Source organism: Nuphar pumila, chromosome 15, assembly GCF_984573655.1.
Source record: "Nuphar pumila chromosome 15, dmNupPumi1.hap1.1, whole genome shotgun sequence".
NCBI classification, from domain to species: Eukaryota; Viridiplantae; Streptophyta; class Magnoliopsida; order Nymphaeales; family Nymphaeaceae; genus Nuphar; species Nuphar pumila.
This window is the reverse complement of record NC_143263.1, coordinates 75,000,830-75,015,243: the sequence shown is the minus strand read 5'-3', so window position 1 is coordinate 75,015,243 and position 14,414 is coordinate 75,000,830. Positions and strand designations below refer to the sequence as shown.

The 14,414-nt window shown below is 36.7% G+C and overlaps 1 protein-coding gene across 2 annotated transcripts; it reads left to right on the top strand.

Annotated features, from left to right (window-relative positions):
- The first annotated feature begins 1,584 nt into the window (after nt 1-1,584).
- Nucleotides 1,585-14,387, top strand: LOC149815629 (ribose-phosphate pyrophosphokinase 4-like). 2 transcript variants are annotated; one of them, XM_089988590.1, is made up of 7 exons: nt 1,585-1,973; nt 4,303-4,618; nt 12,145-12,240; nt 12,542-12,610; nt 12,726-12,854; nt 13,569-13,668; nt 13,955-14,387. In XM_089988590.1, exons 1-7 carry the CDS (start codon nt 1,606-1,608, stop codon nt 14,086-14,088), a joined length of 1,212 nt encoding a protein of 403 aa, XP_089844716.1. In that variant the 5' UTR covers nt 1,585-1,605; the 3' UTR covers nt 14,089-14,387. The 2 variants fall into 2 exon arrangements, 1 of the variants encoding a protein (XP_089844716.1); XR_016427858.1 differs by lacking the exon at nt 13,955-14,387 and having other exon boundaries at nt 12,726-12,936.
- The last annotated feature ends 27 nt before the right edge of the window (nt 14,388-14,414 follow it).

The window sequence follows — 14,414 nt, the reverse complement described above, 5'->3', positions numbered from 1 at the left end:
GCCAACCGGACCCGATTGCCACCCCTAGGGCCAACCCATGTACTTCCTGCAATGATGTCATTCAAACTGTTTGTCTCAACTTCTGTCTCACCCCTCAACCTTTCTAATTGAAGGTAGGAGATAAGACCTTGGGCTTCCTCATTTTGTCTCTCCCTCAATGCTTCCAGATGGCTTGTGGAATTTTCTTTTTAAAATAAGGCTTAAAACCCTTGAGAATGCCTTTGTTTTCCTTACCCACACTGTCTTTTTTTACATTTTCATCTTTGAGATCCATTCTGGGTTGGACTAGATCTTGATTCCAGATCCTTGTGGGTTCTAGTGGAAAATAGGCCAAAAGCCTGGGGGCAAATCTATAAACATTGTTCCCTTTTTAAAGGGGCAAGGAGTGTCGTTATCTGGAAAGGAAAAATGGGGTCAAGAGGGATTGACCTGGTTTGATACTTTCCCAGTCTGCTCCTCGATTGGCCCTCCTCCCCCTCTAGTTTGCTGTCTCGTGATTTCATTACTGAATTGGGGACTGAATCTTGTTCCGGTGTTCAAATTTATGATGGATCTTTTCTTTTCAATTAGTTTTTCATCAGAGGTGTTCAAATTTTATGATGGATCTTTTCTTTTCAATTAGTTTTTCATCAGAGTATCGTTTGACTTCTTTGTTTCTTGTTTACTATTCAATTAGTTTGCTCTCTGTAACTTTTAAGAGTGCATATGAAACTAGAATGGATTACCTATTTCGAAAATCTGCATCTTTTAACTGGATTTTGAGGTGAAATTTGAGTTTCCATGAATAGGAAATCAATGATGATTTGTAATGGAAATTCATAATTTAAAAGAAAAAAAACGATGCATCAATTTAAGAATTTCTTACTTAGTATCAAAGACTTTTGCAATCTTGGCATTCTTTGAATGCTGCCAGATGCATATGGGAGTACCGCAACAAAGGGGCGAAGATGGGTTCGGTGAAAGGCTGACTCTATATTCAAGCTGTTCGCTCATCAAACATAGGACATTTGGAACTAAGTATGCATTCTAGTAGGGATGGCAGTGGGGCGGGGCAGGGGACAAGGTCTCCACCCCCGCCCCGCCTCCCTGGCGGGGATGGATTTTATGCTCCACCCCCGCCTTCATCCCCGTTCATGTCCTCCATCCCCGATTCAAACGGGGATGAGGCGGGGCGGGGACGGAGCGGGGCGGGGAAAAGTGCACGTCCATCCCCGCCTCCACCCCCGGACGGGGATGGATTTTAACCTTCGTCCCCGCCTCCATCCCCGTTTCATACCCTTCATCCCCGTTCCAAACGGGGCGAGGAAGGGCGGGGCCCCGCTTTCCCCAGGTCCACTGCCATCCCTACATTCTAGTATGGTTCAAACAAACGATGAACTCGGTACAGTTGTTAAGGAACAAATACAACCATGTTCTGTTCCATCTTTTTTTATTCATTTTAGACAAACTATCAAACACTCTCTGAAGTCACCTGCTTCTCGATGAAGGTTCCTTCGTCATAAAATAAAAGAAAAAAACACATTCACCAATACTCTGTGGCAAATTGGAAATATATTGGCAGAAAACTTGTTGCGCATACAAGAGAGACAGAGAGAAGCGATCGGTATGGCGATGTCCGCACGTGCCATCTGCTGCCGGAGCCCCGACTTCACTCGTGCGAGGCCCTCTGGCTCCTCTGCCTCGCTACTGCTACTCCGAGAAGCTTCCTCCGGAAGGAATTCTTCTATAAGATTCGAGCTGAAGAGTACAGACCATCTGGTGGGAAGGGAGAGTGTCCATCGTCTCTCCCACGAGATCGCCGACTCCCTCTCTGCAACTTCCATGGCGTCCCCTTCTCCTTCCCTGTCTGCTTTGCGGTCCCCGAGTCTGGCGAGGAAGAAGGTGTTCCTGTTCTACTGCAAAGAGACGAAGGCGCTGGCCGAGCGGATTGCCGCCGAGTCGGACGCCATCGACCTTAGGAACATCACGTGGAGGTGAGATTTTTCAGTGATGAAGAATGGCGAATTTTTGATGAATTTCGGTCTTCTGGGACAAATTCGGGTGTTTCTGTCAGTGAGCTCTTTAGTTTGCATACCAGATCTTGAAATCGAGAGTTTTTACTTCTTTATGAGATTTCAGATGTTGATGAATTCACTTTTTTCCTTTTCAAATTCTTTAATGTATCCTGCATACCGATAATTTGTTTTTTCAAATTCTGTAATTTATCTTGCATACTGATTAAATTTTGGGTTTTCTTCCTGATGACTTTGGTTTACTGAGCGGTTTTTGTTGAATTGTGATGTTCCTTTTTGAGGAGTTATGAATCCTAATTTGAGAAGGAATCTTCTTTTGGTCATGAATAAAGAAAGACCCCAATTTTCTGAAGAGATTGGTGGAAGTGTACGTCATTGTAATCTCTAACATATGTACTTTTCTGTTGTATTTTGTCAATATTTTAGAAATGCAGGTTTCCTTGCAAATAGATTTTGGGTATTCTAGTCTGTGAATTACATCATGTTGTGGCGCTGTCATGAACGCGCTAATGTGCTTGTGTAAATGCTCTGGGCTCCGTAATTTGGGAAAGGGTTGTTCCATTAATTATACAATAGATAAAACCTAGTTTTCTGAAAGGTTTGATGGAATGGTAGCATCATGATTACTGTTTTCTTCATATCCATTTTTATTTGAGCATGTATTTTGATTGATCGTAGATAACTCTTTTTGTTTTTGTGCTGAATGGGTTTTCAACGGGTACTTTGATATATCGATATCATTAATTCTCTTTTTCTTTTTTCTTTCAATATTGAAATTCTATATCAAGAATAACCTATTTTTCTTAAGCTTTTTTTTCCCTTGAGGGTGATTCTGTATTCTTCTTATGAAAGATGGGTAGCATATGTAGCATAAATTTTCATTTCCCTTTTGCTTTTTGATATTGAAGTCTCTCTTAAGAGGAAATCGTATTTCCTTGTTTTCTATTTTTTTTTTTTAGACAAAGAAAGCTGGGGTTAGGCAAACCCCTACCAGTTATACAACCTAGGGTTACTGGAAGTTTTATAGATAGGTGGGTGGGAAGCGCGCTTCTCGAAAACTCGCTTGGAAGCTCGATACTCCTCGCTTCCGAAACTTGATGGGAATCTCGATTCTCCCACGCTTCTTCTAGGCTTCCAACACATTTCTTCCCTACTTCGCTCATGCTTCTTACGGGCTTCTCTCACACATCTTTTCATGTTTTTCATGTGCTTCCTTTCACGCTTCTCACTCACATCCTATATACTTTCTCTAAATTGGTAATCATCATTTTTTTATTTTGAAAAGAATTTAATTCTTACACTACAAATCATGAAATTTAGGGCATGTTTGGAAGAGAGAAAAACTCTCATAGAAAAAAAAAGTTTTGCCTATGAGAGTTTTTTATGTGCGAAGTTTTCCAAAATAAAGTTTTTCGCTTGTTTGTGTAGCATGAGAAAAATAAAGTGGGAAATATGAAAAAATGAGAGAGAATAGGAGGGTGGTGGTGAGATGGATGGTGGTAGTGACGGTGAGATGGTGGGTGGGTGGTGGTGGTGGTGAGATGTGGTGAGATGGGTGATGGGGAGTGTAAAAATAGATTTTCTCTTGTTAGGAAACATTTCTCCACCTCCCCCATGGAGGAATGTTTCCTATCAAAAAGTGTACTTTTTAGAAAAACTGTCTCAGAGAGAAAGCTTCTCTCGTTTGGAAGGGTTGGAAAATCGGTACGGATTTTTCATTTTGCATCACTTTTCCTACATTTTTCTCGCTTTCAAATGTGCCCTCATTTTTATTATAGTTTTTATTTTCTTCCCGTTCGATTAGTATCCACTTCCCATTTGATCCTATATCACTTCCTTTTTTATTCCTACTTCACTTTTAAATTGATTCCTCGTTTCTCGCTTTTGTTTCTCGTTTCGCTTCCTAATATGGTAACCTTGATGCAACCATACCATTGGGATTCGAACTTGCAACGTCCCAACACAAGGTGATGTACACTAACTGCTCTTGCCAGACAAGCGGAGCCCCCGTTGGTATTTCCTTTTATTTTATTGATAATATAGAATTTAGCTTTTCTATCAAATAGATTTTTGGCCATGCTAAACTATGTAAATCACATCTTGTTATCGTGAATGGACTTATGTGCTTGTGTAAATGCTGTGGAATCTTTTTCGTGTTTGAGGTAATACTAAGAACCTCACAACGTCTATACAGTTCAAACTTCTACTATCACCGCATACTCCTTATGTACTCATGAAACAGCAATAGTGAATGTTGTTTCCTAATACAATTCATTTCCGGATGTTTCAGGACATTCAATGATGGATTTCCCAATCTATTCATTTCGAATGCACATGGAATTCGTGGACAACATGTGGCTTTTCTTGCTTCATTTAGCTCACCAGGAGTAATATTTGAGCAACTTTCCATTATTTACGCATTGCCGAGGATGTTTGTTTCATCGTTTACACTTGTTCTCCCTTTTTTCCCTACCGGATCTGTTGAGCGTATGGAAGAAGAAGGAGATGTGGCGACAGCATTCACTCTTGCTAGAATATTATCAAATATACCGATTTCAAGAGGTGGACCAACTAGTTTGGTGATATTTGACATTCATGCCCTCCAGGTTGGTGGTAAAAGCTTGTAGGGTTAGTGCACTGCTCTAATTTGTATGCATTGTTCTGTTATACTCTCTCTTTGCTTTTTCCTTTTCTTTCAGTCAAGCTAGTTCTGGCAGGAAATATTTTTCTGCTCTCTTATGAAAGCATACAATTGGGTATGCTACTTGTCCTTTTCCTCTATGCTTCCTCAAGTTGATGCCTTTCCTGATGCTGGGTAAATTATGTCACCAATAAACTAAGAAATAGAGAACTTTGAGGAAAAGCAAGTGACAAACTGGTGTCTGTTTCTGTGTCTGTAGTTGGAACACAAATAACACAAACTTGTGTACATCTTTTCTTTTTAATTTCGGATGTTTCATTGGTGTTTTACAGTTTCACCTGTGTTCTTATCGGATGCTTTTGTTAGTCACAGTCCTATGCAATGGTTTAAACATCACATAGATATTTTTTGAAGGGTCTCAAATTGTGGAATAGTTATTAGCCAGAGACAAATTGCTATGTAGTTTTGAGCATCGAAAGGTTGCATGCTTTTGCAATTTCCTTTTAGCACATCCTTGTCCTTAGCAGATACTGTTATTGAACATTGTCTGGTCCTGTGAAGAGCTTCAAATGGCTGATGCTATTTGTTCATCTTCCATTTTTCTTCAAAGACATGAGATCCATGCTCCCGGATACCACATTCTGTTTTGGCTTGTTCCGACTTTCTCAACAGTGTCAGTTCTTCCAGACGCCCAGCAATAGGTTGATTGAGGGGAGAATGAAGCTTGGTGGTCACCCACTTCCATCCGGTAGTCTGGTGATGAGAGTAGGGGAAGTCGACCCTGATGGCATAGAATGGAAGATTCTTACCCAGTGGGGTAAACTTTCACCCGTGAACAAACTTATTTTTGTATTCTTTATAGACACGGAAGCGGAAAGATCTGCGCTGCCCTTTCCTATCTGTATCTTCTTCTCTATCCTTCCATACCAACGTTAGTCTACCTTTTTCTAACCGTACCTAATATCGGCAGTGGTGTATTGCCCCAATTGGAACTGGAAGTTCCGGAACAGGCTGCTGGTATACCACTGTAATGAAACTGCCTTTTTGTTTTTTGCATTAGGATATGATTTATGTTGGCTTTGTTGGGAGGCTTGTGGAGTTTGGTATGTCAGCTCCAAAAGGAGAAGTTGCATTGGAATCGAAAAAGTTCCATTGAGTTCATAATTGCATAAAAAGGAATCAAAGTAGTGACTGCAGCGCATTGAGGCACTTCTTCGACGGTCCCCGTCCGCCCGACCTGCCAGCCCATGAATTCTTCAGAACGGGCTGGCAAGCGGGCAAGATTGAATGGGCGGGCATCGCGATAAGTTCTCTGCCCTACTACAGGTGCCACGACAACCTTTACCAAGTCCGAACGATTGTCGACCACCAGATACGGTCAGAAAGATTTCTTTAAATTTCTTATGTATAACTGAATAGCGGGCTTCCGTCCCAACGAGCAAATCCCTAATGCCTCAGTTTGCGAGTAATATGTGCAGAGGGAAGGGAGTGAATGCTAGAAATTAATATGGATCAAAATCTCTTAAATTTGACATGGGAACCCAAAAGCATGAACGTAGACAGAATTCTAAGGATGTAAAAATGCAGGAGTATGTAATAACATGGTACCCAAATAAAATGTGGAATTTCATCCCTTGTCTCTTCTCATTTAATATCGTTTAGATATTTTCATTTCATGGTGGAAAATCAATACTATTCTTTTCTTGTCTTACCACTCACCTTCAATGTAGTGATATAAATAAACTAAAGCAAGAAGTTAATACAACAAATAATAAAATATGGAGGCAATTTTTGGATGATTTAATATAGTTAAAGTTTGAATAAATGCAAGTGAATCAATTTAAAAAACAGGATGGGAATTCAGGGCAATGAATCATAGGCTAAGATAAAAAAAGACAATTAGCGGCAAGGGGAAAGCAAAAATGAAAACATCATGAATGAGAACTGATGAGATGAGGAGAAGAAATGAAAAGAGTACTCTGAAAATGTACAATTCTATGTGCAGATCTCTTATGAATTAGATGGAAGAAGTGATGGATCATGAGGTTCTTCTTTAAATTAGTGTCAATTGTCTCATTGGTCTGTTCTGTGATGTTTCTTGTTTTCTTTGTTAAAATATGTGTATGAGTACACATATGTATGTTGAAATATAATCCTTAAATGTACATATATATATTTATATATATATAAAGATACGTATACATATATATATGTATACATATCTCTATTTATATATATATATAAATATATATATATATATATATATATATATATATATATATATATATATATTCTTCCTAAAATACCCTCAAGGGTATTTCTGTAATTTGTCATTTTACGCATATTCCAATTGGAATATGCATTGTAATATTTTTCTTTTTTGTTTTTTTATTTATTTCTTTTTCGTACCATATTGAGGGCCTCCCAATAGAGACATTGGGAGCCCCCAACGGTCACAAATGTGACCGTTGGGGGCTCTCCAACGTCTCCTTTGGGAGCCCCCAAGGTGGTCCCTTTATGACTTATAAATAGGGGTCTTTCCCCCTTGTGTAGTATACTCCTTGGAGGAGCTTGTGCTCCATTGTATAGGGTTTTTACCCTCTTCTTCCTATTTCTTCAATAATATTCAACTTATGACTTTAAGTCATATTTATCCCTTTTATGGGTTTATGTATTAGCACTTGATGTGCTTGTGTTGTTCCCTTAAGTGGGTATATTCGCACTTAATGTGCATGTGTATGGGTTCATTATCGAACCTAAAATATTCAAAGTCACTTTCTAACATGGTATCAAAGCCCGGTTACGATGGGGTTGTCTCTTGGCGCAACGGAAAGCGTGGTGCTCAAGAAATGATGAAGTATTCATTGTTCCTTCTCTTTTTTAGAAGTTTCCGGTATGTATCTCTTTTCTTAACATATTATGCATTATGAAACTATTTTTCTTGCACATTTAGTGTTTTTTGATAGTTGAATCATTTCCTTTCACATTTCGTGTGTTCGTATATTTTAAAATATCTATTTTTTGAACTTGTTTATTGTTCAAATATATAATTCTTGGCTATTGATTCTTCATCACATATAATAGTAATTTATGTTGTTAAAATTGTCTTCAATTATGTGGGATTTATGATGTTTACATAAGTATTTCATGATTGACCTATAAATTACCTTTTAAAAATTATATATGATGTCTTGATTAATGATCATTGTTTAAAACTCTTTTCTCTCATATAAAGTCTAAGTTGTTTTGAGTTCCTCTCTTGTTTATGGATTTTAGTGCATGTTTTTTTGAAAAATCTTGATATAATTCTTATATAAGAATCTCTCACATCTTTATCTTTGTTATGAATCATAAGTAGTTCTTGTTAATGATAACTATTTATGAGAACTCCTAAAGATGTTTCAATGTTTTTGGTTTATTTAAAGGATTTTTGAAAAATTGTTTGTGATAAATAGGTTGTTCGAACCATTATAAAAGATCTTTTAAAAGAATTTCTCACACTATATAGAATGCATAGTGTATCTATTGCATCCTTTGGTATAAAAGATTTCATTTATTTTTTGATTTTCTTCTAATGATGCAAACATATTTGTTTGTATTTTTCACATAAGGTTTCAAAAACCTCTTAATTGTATCTCTAAGGATGCCTACATTGGCCATAATATGGTCTTCTTTGTCTTAAATTGCATTAAAGCTTGAGAGTCTCAAGCATTTGCATCTTTTATGAAATACATGCATTATTGCATGTTTGATATTATTACGTATTTTGTTCAAGTATTGTGAGAGTGTCTTCGTACACTTCTTTTATAAAATATTTATGTTTGTATGCATATTGTATATTCATAGACATTTTCACATAGTACTCTCTTTTCAATAAAGAGATGTTCTTATTGCCTTCTTTAGGGCTTGTGTTTGTTTTTATCCCTTAATGGACTTGTAAGATTGTTTCTTTTAAAATGCTTCCGTAATATCTTAGTACATGTCCTAAATTTGTACGTTTAAGATTATTGTCATTTTGCATCTTGGTATACATATAATTGCAAATTATAAAGGCTTGATTTGTTTCTTGGATTATTCCAAATCCTTTCTCACACATGACATAGCTTAAATATTTCATGTTGTGTTTATTGAAGTTTTTTTCTTGTATAATGATTATGATTGAACATAATTTCGTATATATGCATCATTATTGTTATATGGCATATTATTGTGATTAATTATGTTGGACCTTTGAATCGGCCCTCTTTGTAAAAATCACTTTTTTGGAAAATGTTTTTCCTAAGAATTCATTGCTTTTTTTATGGCATTTTATCTTCTATCCATCACATGTTATATGATGCATCAAATTCTTTTTTTATGGCCTTATTGTTATATTAGAGATGGTTGTTAAGGTGAGTTATGGGCACCTTGTGTTATGACATTTTAGATTATCCACTTGCCATATTATAGATGGTGGTTGAGGTGAGTTATGGGCACCTTGAGACTCTAGAATGATTTGGTATACGATCTCTAATTATGAGTGTGTCACTCGTTGTTATGTCATTTTAGATTGTCCACTTACCATATTATAGATGGTGGTTGAGGTGAGTTATGTGCACCTTGGGACTCTAGAATGATTTGGTATATGAGTGTGTCACTAGTTTGGTGTTGGCCATTGATCTTATGGATGCTCTTATTTATATATAAATGTGATGGATATATGATGTTTGAAACCTTAAAATGTTTTAAGATATATTAAAATCAAGGTTTTAGGGATTATTGCCAAGCCTTTCATTGTTTATGAAAATTATGAGTGCATTTGCACATTTGTGATTTCGTGCTTTTGTGCACAAGTGTTCCATATGTTCTTGGTGTGCGTATGTTCACATATTTATTTTCAAGAATATTGTTCTATCGGTTGTTGTATCTTGTTGAAGATACTTTTACATAGTTTATTCCAAAATGTTATTTTTGAAGAATATTGTTCTATTGATTCAAGGTTTGATTTATATATATGTTTGTCATTACAAGTTTGATTACCTCAAAAGTCTTCTTCTTTTATAACTCTTATCTAAGTGTCATCATATGTAGACAATAATTTTATTACACCTTTGTGTGTTGATAGCCCTTTGTTGGCTTTTGCTCTCTTGGTCTAGTAGCTGAACAGACTTGTCTTGAGTGTTATTATATGTAGACAAGGCACGTTGATTCACACCATGGTGTGTGATTTTAGCCTATGTTGGCATTTGTGTCTTTGTTCTAGTCGCTGAGATGTATGCCCATGGTTGGCTTATTTCACTCATTTCAAGTGTCATCTTATGTAGACAAGAGATGTATTGTGTTTTAGCCCATGGTTGGCTTGTTACTCTTGTTATAGTAGCTGAACATACTTGGTTTTGAGTGTATTTTTACGTAGACAAGAGATGCTTTTGGTCCATGTTGGCGTGTATTCTCTTGTTCTTGTCGTAGATGCACTCATTTCAAGTATTATTATATGTAGACAAAAGGTTCTTTTGCACACCTTTGTGTTTATCTTGGGCCTTTAATAGCATTATATTTATATTCTTGATCTAGTAGCTTATACACTTGATTTATGGGTTTTGGAGGACTAATGAGGTAGTTGCTTGTAATGGATGAACTATTATTGAAATTTGCAAAATTTCATTCATGACTTGTGTTTTAAGATATTCAAGTGAATCATATCTTTGATATGCATATTCTAAAATCAAATTGATTTTTTGGTATTTAATCTATATATTAAGTGCTTATGGTTTTCTGGCCACTTTTGTATGCAAAATGTGTTTTTTGTCAATTGAGTGAGATTTTCCTAAATGGGTAAGATTCTCTACTCAAATAACACTCTTCGTTTTGCCTCGTAAATGAATTTAAAACCTTGTGAACTCTTGTGTTTATTTTGTCTAAAGTATGCTTGGAGACTTCGTTTCTCTTGTTTGACACTTCATTACATGTTTGGAGCATGTTCATTAATGATTCCTTTAAGTATTAGTATATGCATATGCTCTTTATGGCCTTTTAGGCTCTCATTCAATAAAACATATGTAACTTATGCCTCTTCGTAGGCTTACTGTGGTGTCCCTTAGGGGACCATTGTGTTATTCCCCATTATGGGGTTATGTTTGTCCAATGTTGGACCTTATGAATGCATTATGCATTCTTGCAATTCATTTCCGCATAATTTGCTTCCGCTCACTCTTTAACATGATGTATGATTTTGAAACTTTGGTTTTCTAAATTTACTTTTCATGCTAAAATAATTATCCTATCATGTGCTTCAAATTTCTATGCATAAGTTATATTTTTGCACCATTGTTTTGCGGATGTATCATCCGATATGGTTTCAATTAATCTTGTTAGAAATGTTCCATTTGAGTAAAGTGCAAAGATATGTTTTACTTGTTTCTTTGTTGTTATTCCACAGGATCGTAGAGATAAGATAAAAGCAAGTACTCCGGATGGATCGGGACATATGTTCACCATTAGAAGGCAATTGAAGAAAGGCATTTACAAGTTTCAATAGCATTCTTACCGAAGCCTCTTGGAGTCTTACGCCTTTTTCAACCTTTTCGTTTCCCCGCAAAGTTTGAGGGGGGGTGTTAAAATATGTGTATGAGTACACATATATGTATGTTGAAATATAATCCTTAAATGTACATATATATATATATATAAAGATACGTATACATATATATATATATGTATACGTATCTCTATTTATATATATATATATAAATATATATATTTTTTCTTCCTAAAATACCCTCAAGGGTATTTTTGTAATTTGTCATTTTACGCATATTCCAATTGGAATATGCATTGTAATATATTTTTTTTTTATTTATTTCTTTTTTGTACCATATTGGGGGCCTCCCAATAGAGACGTTGGGAGCCCCCAACGGTCACATTTGTGACCGTTGGGGGCTCTCCAACGTCTCCTTTGGGAGCCCCCAAGGTGGTCCCTTTATGGCTTATAAATAAGGGTCTTTCCCCCTTGTGTAGTATACTCCTTGGAGGAGCTTATGCTCCATTGTATAGGGTTTTTACCCGTTTCTTCCTATTTCTTCAATAATATTCAACTTATGACTTTAAGTCATATTTATCCCTTTTATGGGTTTATGTATTATCACTTGATGTGTTTGTGTTGTTCCCTTAAGTGGGTATATTCACACTTAATGTGCATGTGTATAGGTTCATTATCGAACCTAAAATATTCAAAGTCATCATGAATGAGAACTGATGAGATGAGGAGAAGAAATGAAAAGAGTACTCTGAAAATGTACAATTCTATGTGCAGATCTCTTATGAATTAGATGGAAGAAGTGATGGATCATGGGGTTCTTCTTTAAATTAGTGTCAATTGTCTCATTGGTCTGTTCTGTGATGTTTCTTGTTTTCCTGCCCCTTCTTTCCAGTGCATTTGATTTGACGAGGTTCTATTCTTCAAGTAGGTATTTGTGGAGCTCTTATTTTGAGCATGTTCCCGCATTTTTGCAGGAGAGATTCTACTTTGGTGATAATGTTCTTCCATGCTTTGAGAGTGGGATTCCCTTGCTTATGCAAAGACTTCAGCAGCTCCCAGATTCTGACAATGTAAGCTGATCTCTATTTCTTCTCAGTTTGCATTCAAAATTTGTTTTCTTTTCGCCCTGAACTGATAGATTTAATCTTTGGTGCTCACCAATCTGATGCTAATCATATGGTGATGGCATATCTGGTTTGCATATATGAAAGTTCTAGATAGATGCCAGTAGGACTTTTTTGGTTCCTATTCCTACAATGCTAAAGGATGTCAAACAACAGAAGCTGGTCGATGTTTCCACCTCTATTTCAACAAGCTACAACTGTGAGGCTATTTTATGACTTCAGCTTGTATGTCTCTTCTGCTCTTCAGATAACGATCGCATTTCCAGATGATGGTGCTTGGAAGAGATTCCACAAGCAGCTCCAGCATTTCCCTATGGTAAATCCCAAGTTATCGGCTCTATAGGGTATAATGTGTCCATTTATGTCCCTAGAGCTTCTTGATATTCTTAATGTGAATGTATATATTGCAACCAGTTATATTGTTAATACAGGTTATCTGCACAAAAGTTCGTGAAGGGGATAAGCGGTTTGTGCGCTTGAAGGAGGGAGATCCCAGAGGTAGACATGTTATCATAGTTGATGATTTAGTGCAATCTGGAGGCACCCTGATTGAGTGCCAGGTATGCAATGATGATCTTTGAGGAGAAATAGTTCTTAGTTTGGCAAATCTTGATGAGGATTTGCTGTTGTGAATTTCATGTGGTAAGTTTGTATCCTAATATTAGTCCTTGACAATTAGTCAAATCTGATTCTAAAAATGCATGTACTTGTCAAAAAATTTAACAGAATAGATTGTGCAAAAAAATTGATGTGTTGGATGTTGGTGGATTTAATCTAATATGGCTTGACCTTCATTCCCCTAATCTATACACAACCCATACCCACCTAATCTTACATGGATATGATGTGGATTAACCCATGCCCAACCAATTTTCAACCCAGTTCTCTTTTGATAAGTATTATCCAAGGTGTGATAAACTTCAGAAAATTGGTTGCATGTGAAAAGTGTTAGTCCTAAATCAAAGTTCTCGTTGCATGTCTTGGACCCAGAGTAGCTTTTGCACTGATTAATATGCAAAGACGTTCTTAGATTGGTTCCGTGGTCATTTTTACCTAATTATGCTGTAAAGTTGGCCATGCTTCTACCTAAAAGATGCTTTTTCCTTTGGTTTGCATGAAAGAATCTAGCAGTGGTGATACCCAATTGCTGCTTTACAAATGCATGTTTATGATCATTATCTTTATTCATTTGTATACTGATCAGTTCAACACTAACGGTATTGCAATTTTTAATAGTAATTAGAATGATTTACAATCTTTTTCTGCATGTATAGAAAATGTTGGCAGCTCATGGAGCAACAAAAATCAGTGCTTATGTTACGCATGGTGTATTCCCCAACAACTCATGGGAAAGATTTCGACATGATAATGGAGGTATTCGTGCAACTCTGTCTTGAAATTCTCACATGCGATCAGCTAAGATTAGGTGCTTGGGTGTTTACCAAACACCACATATCTTCTTGGGCATCCTGGAATTATTGCATGATCATTTCCTTTAATGTTCAGTTTCAGGCGTTTGAGTCCAGGATTCCCAGCATGCATTTGTAAACGACAGACAGGGTCGTGCATGTTTGAATTGTTAAGCTGTTGGTTCCCTAGGACACCCACCATCCCTCTCTCTCTCTCTAGTTGACATTGTTTTCTGCCTTTCTTGCTACAGTTGGCCCGGAGAATGGCTTCACCCATTTTTGGATTACAGACTCTTGCCCACTTACAGTCAAGGAAGTGAGTAATAGGCGACCCTTTGAGATCATCAGCCTGGCTAAGGCAATTGCAGCGTCCCTGCAAATTTAAATATTCTTAAGCGCGAGACTCGAAAAAAATGGAGGTGTATGCCTGCTTCAGTTTTCATGTAATTTACTTCCAAGTGGAAATAGAATATCATCATTTTAAATGAGGTTATCATTACCAACAATGCCAATTTTTGCAAAGGAATCTGCATGAAGCTTCATATCATGGTAACTGGAACTTTTAGAAATTATCATGGACATCCTCTCAAGTGTATTCCATCGGTTATTGATTCTTATGCAAATACATGTTATTGAACTCTCTTTTTCAGCCCGTAAAAAATAAAAATGCCAATTTTTGCAAAAGAATGTACATAAAGCTTGATATCAAGA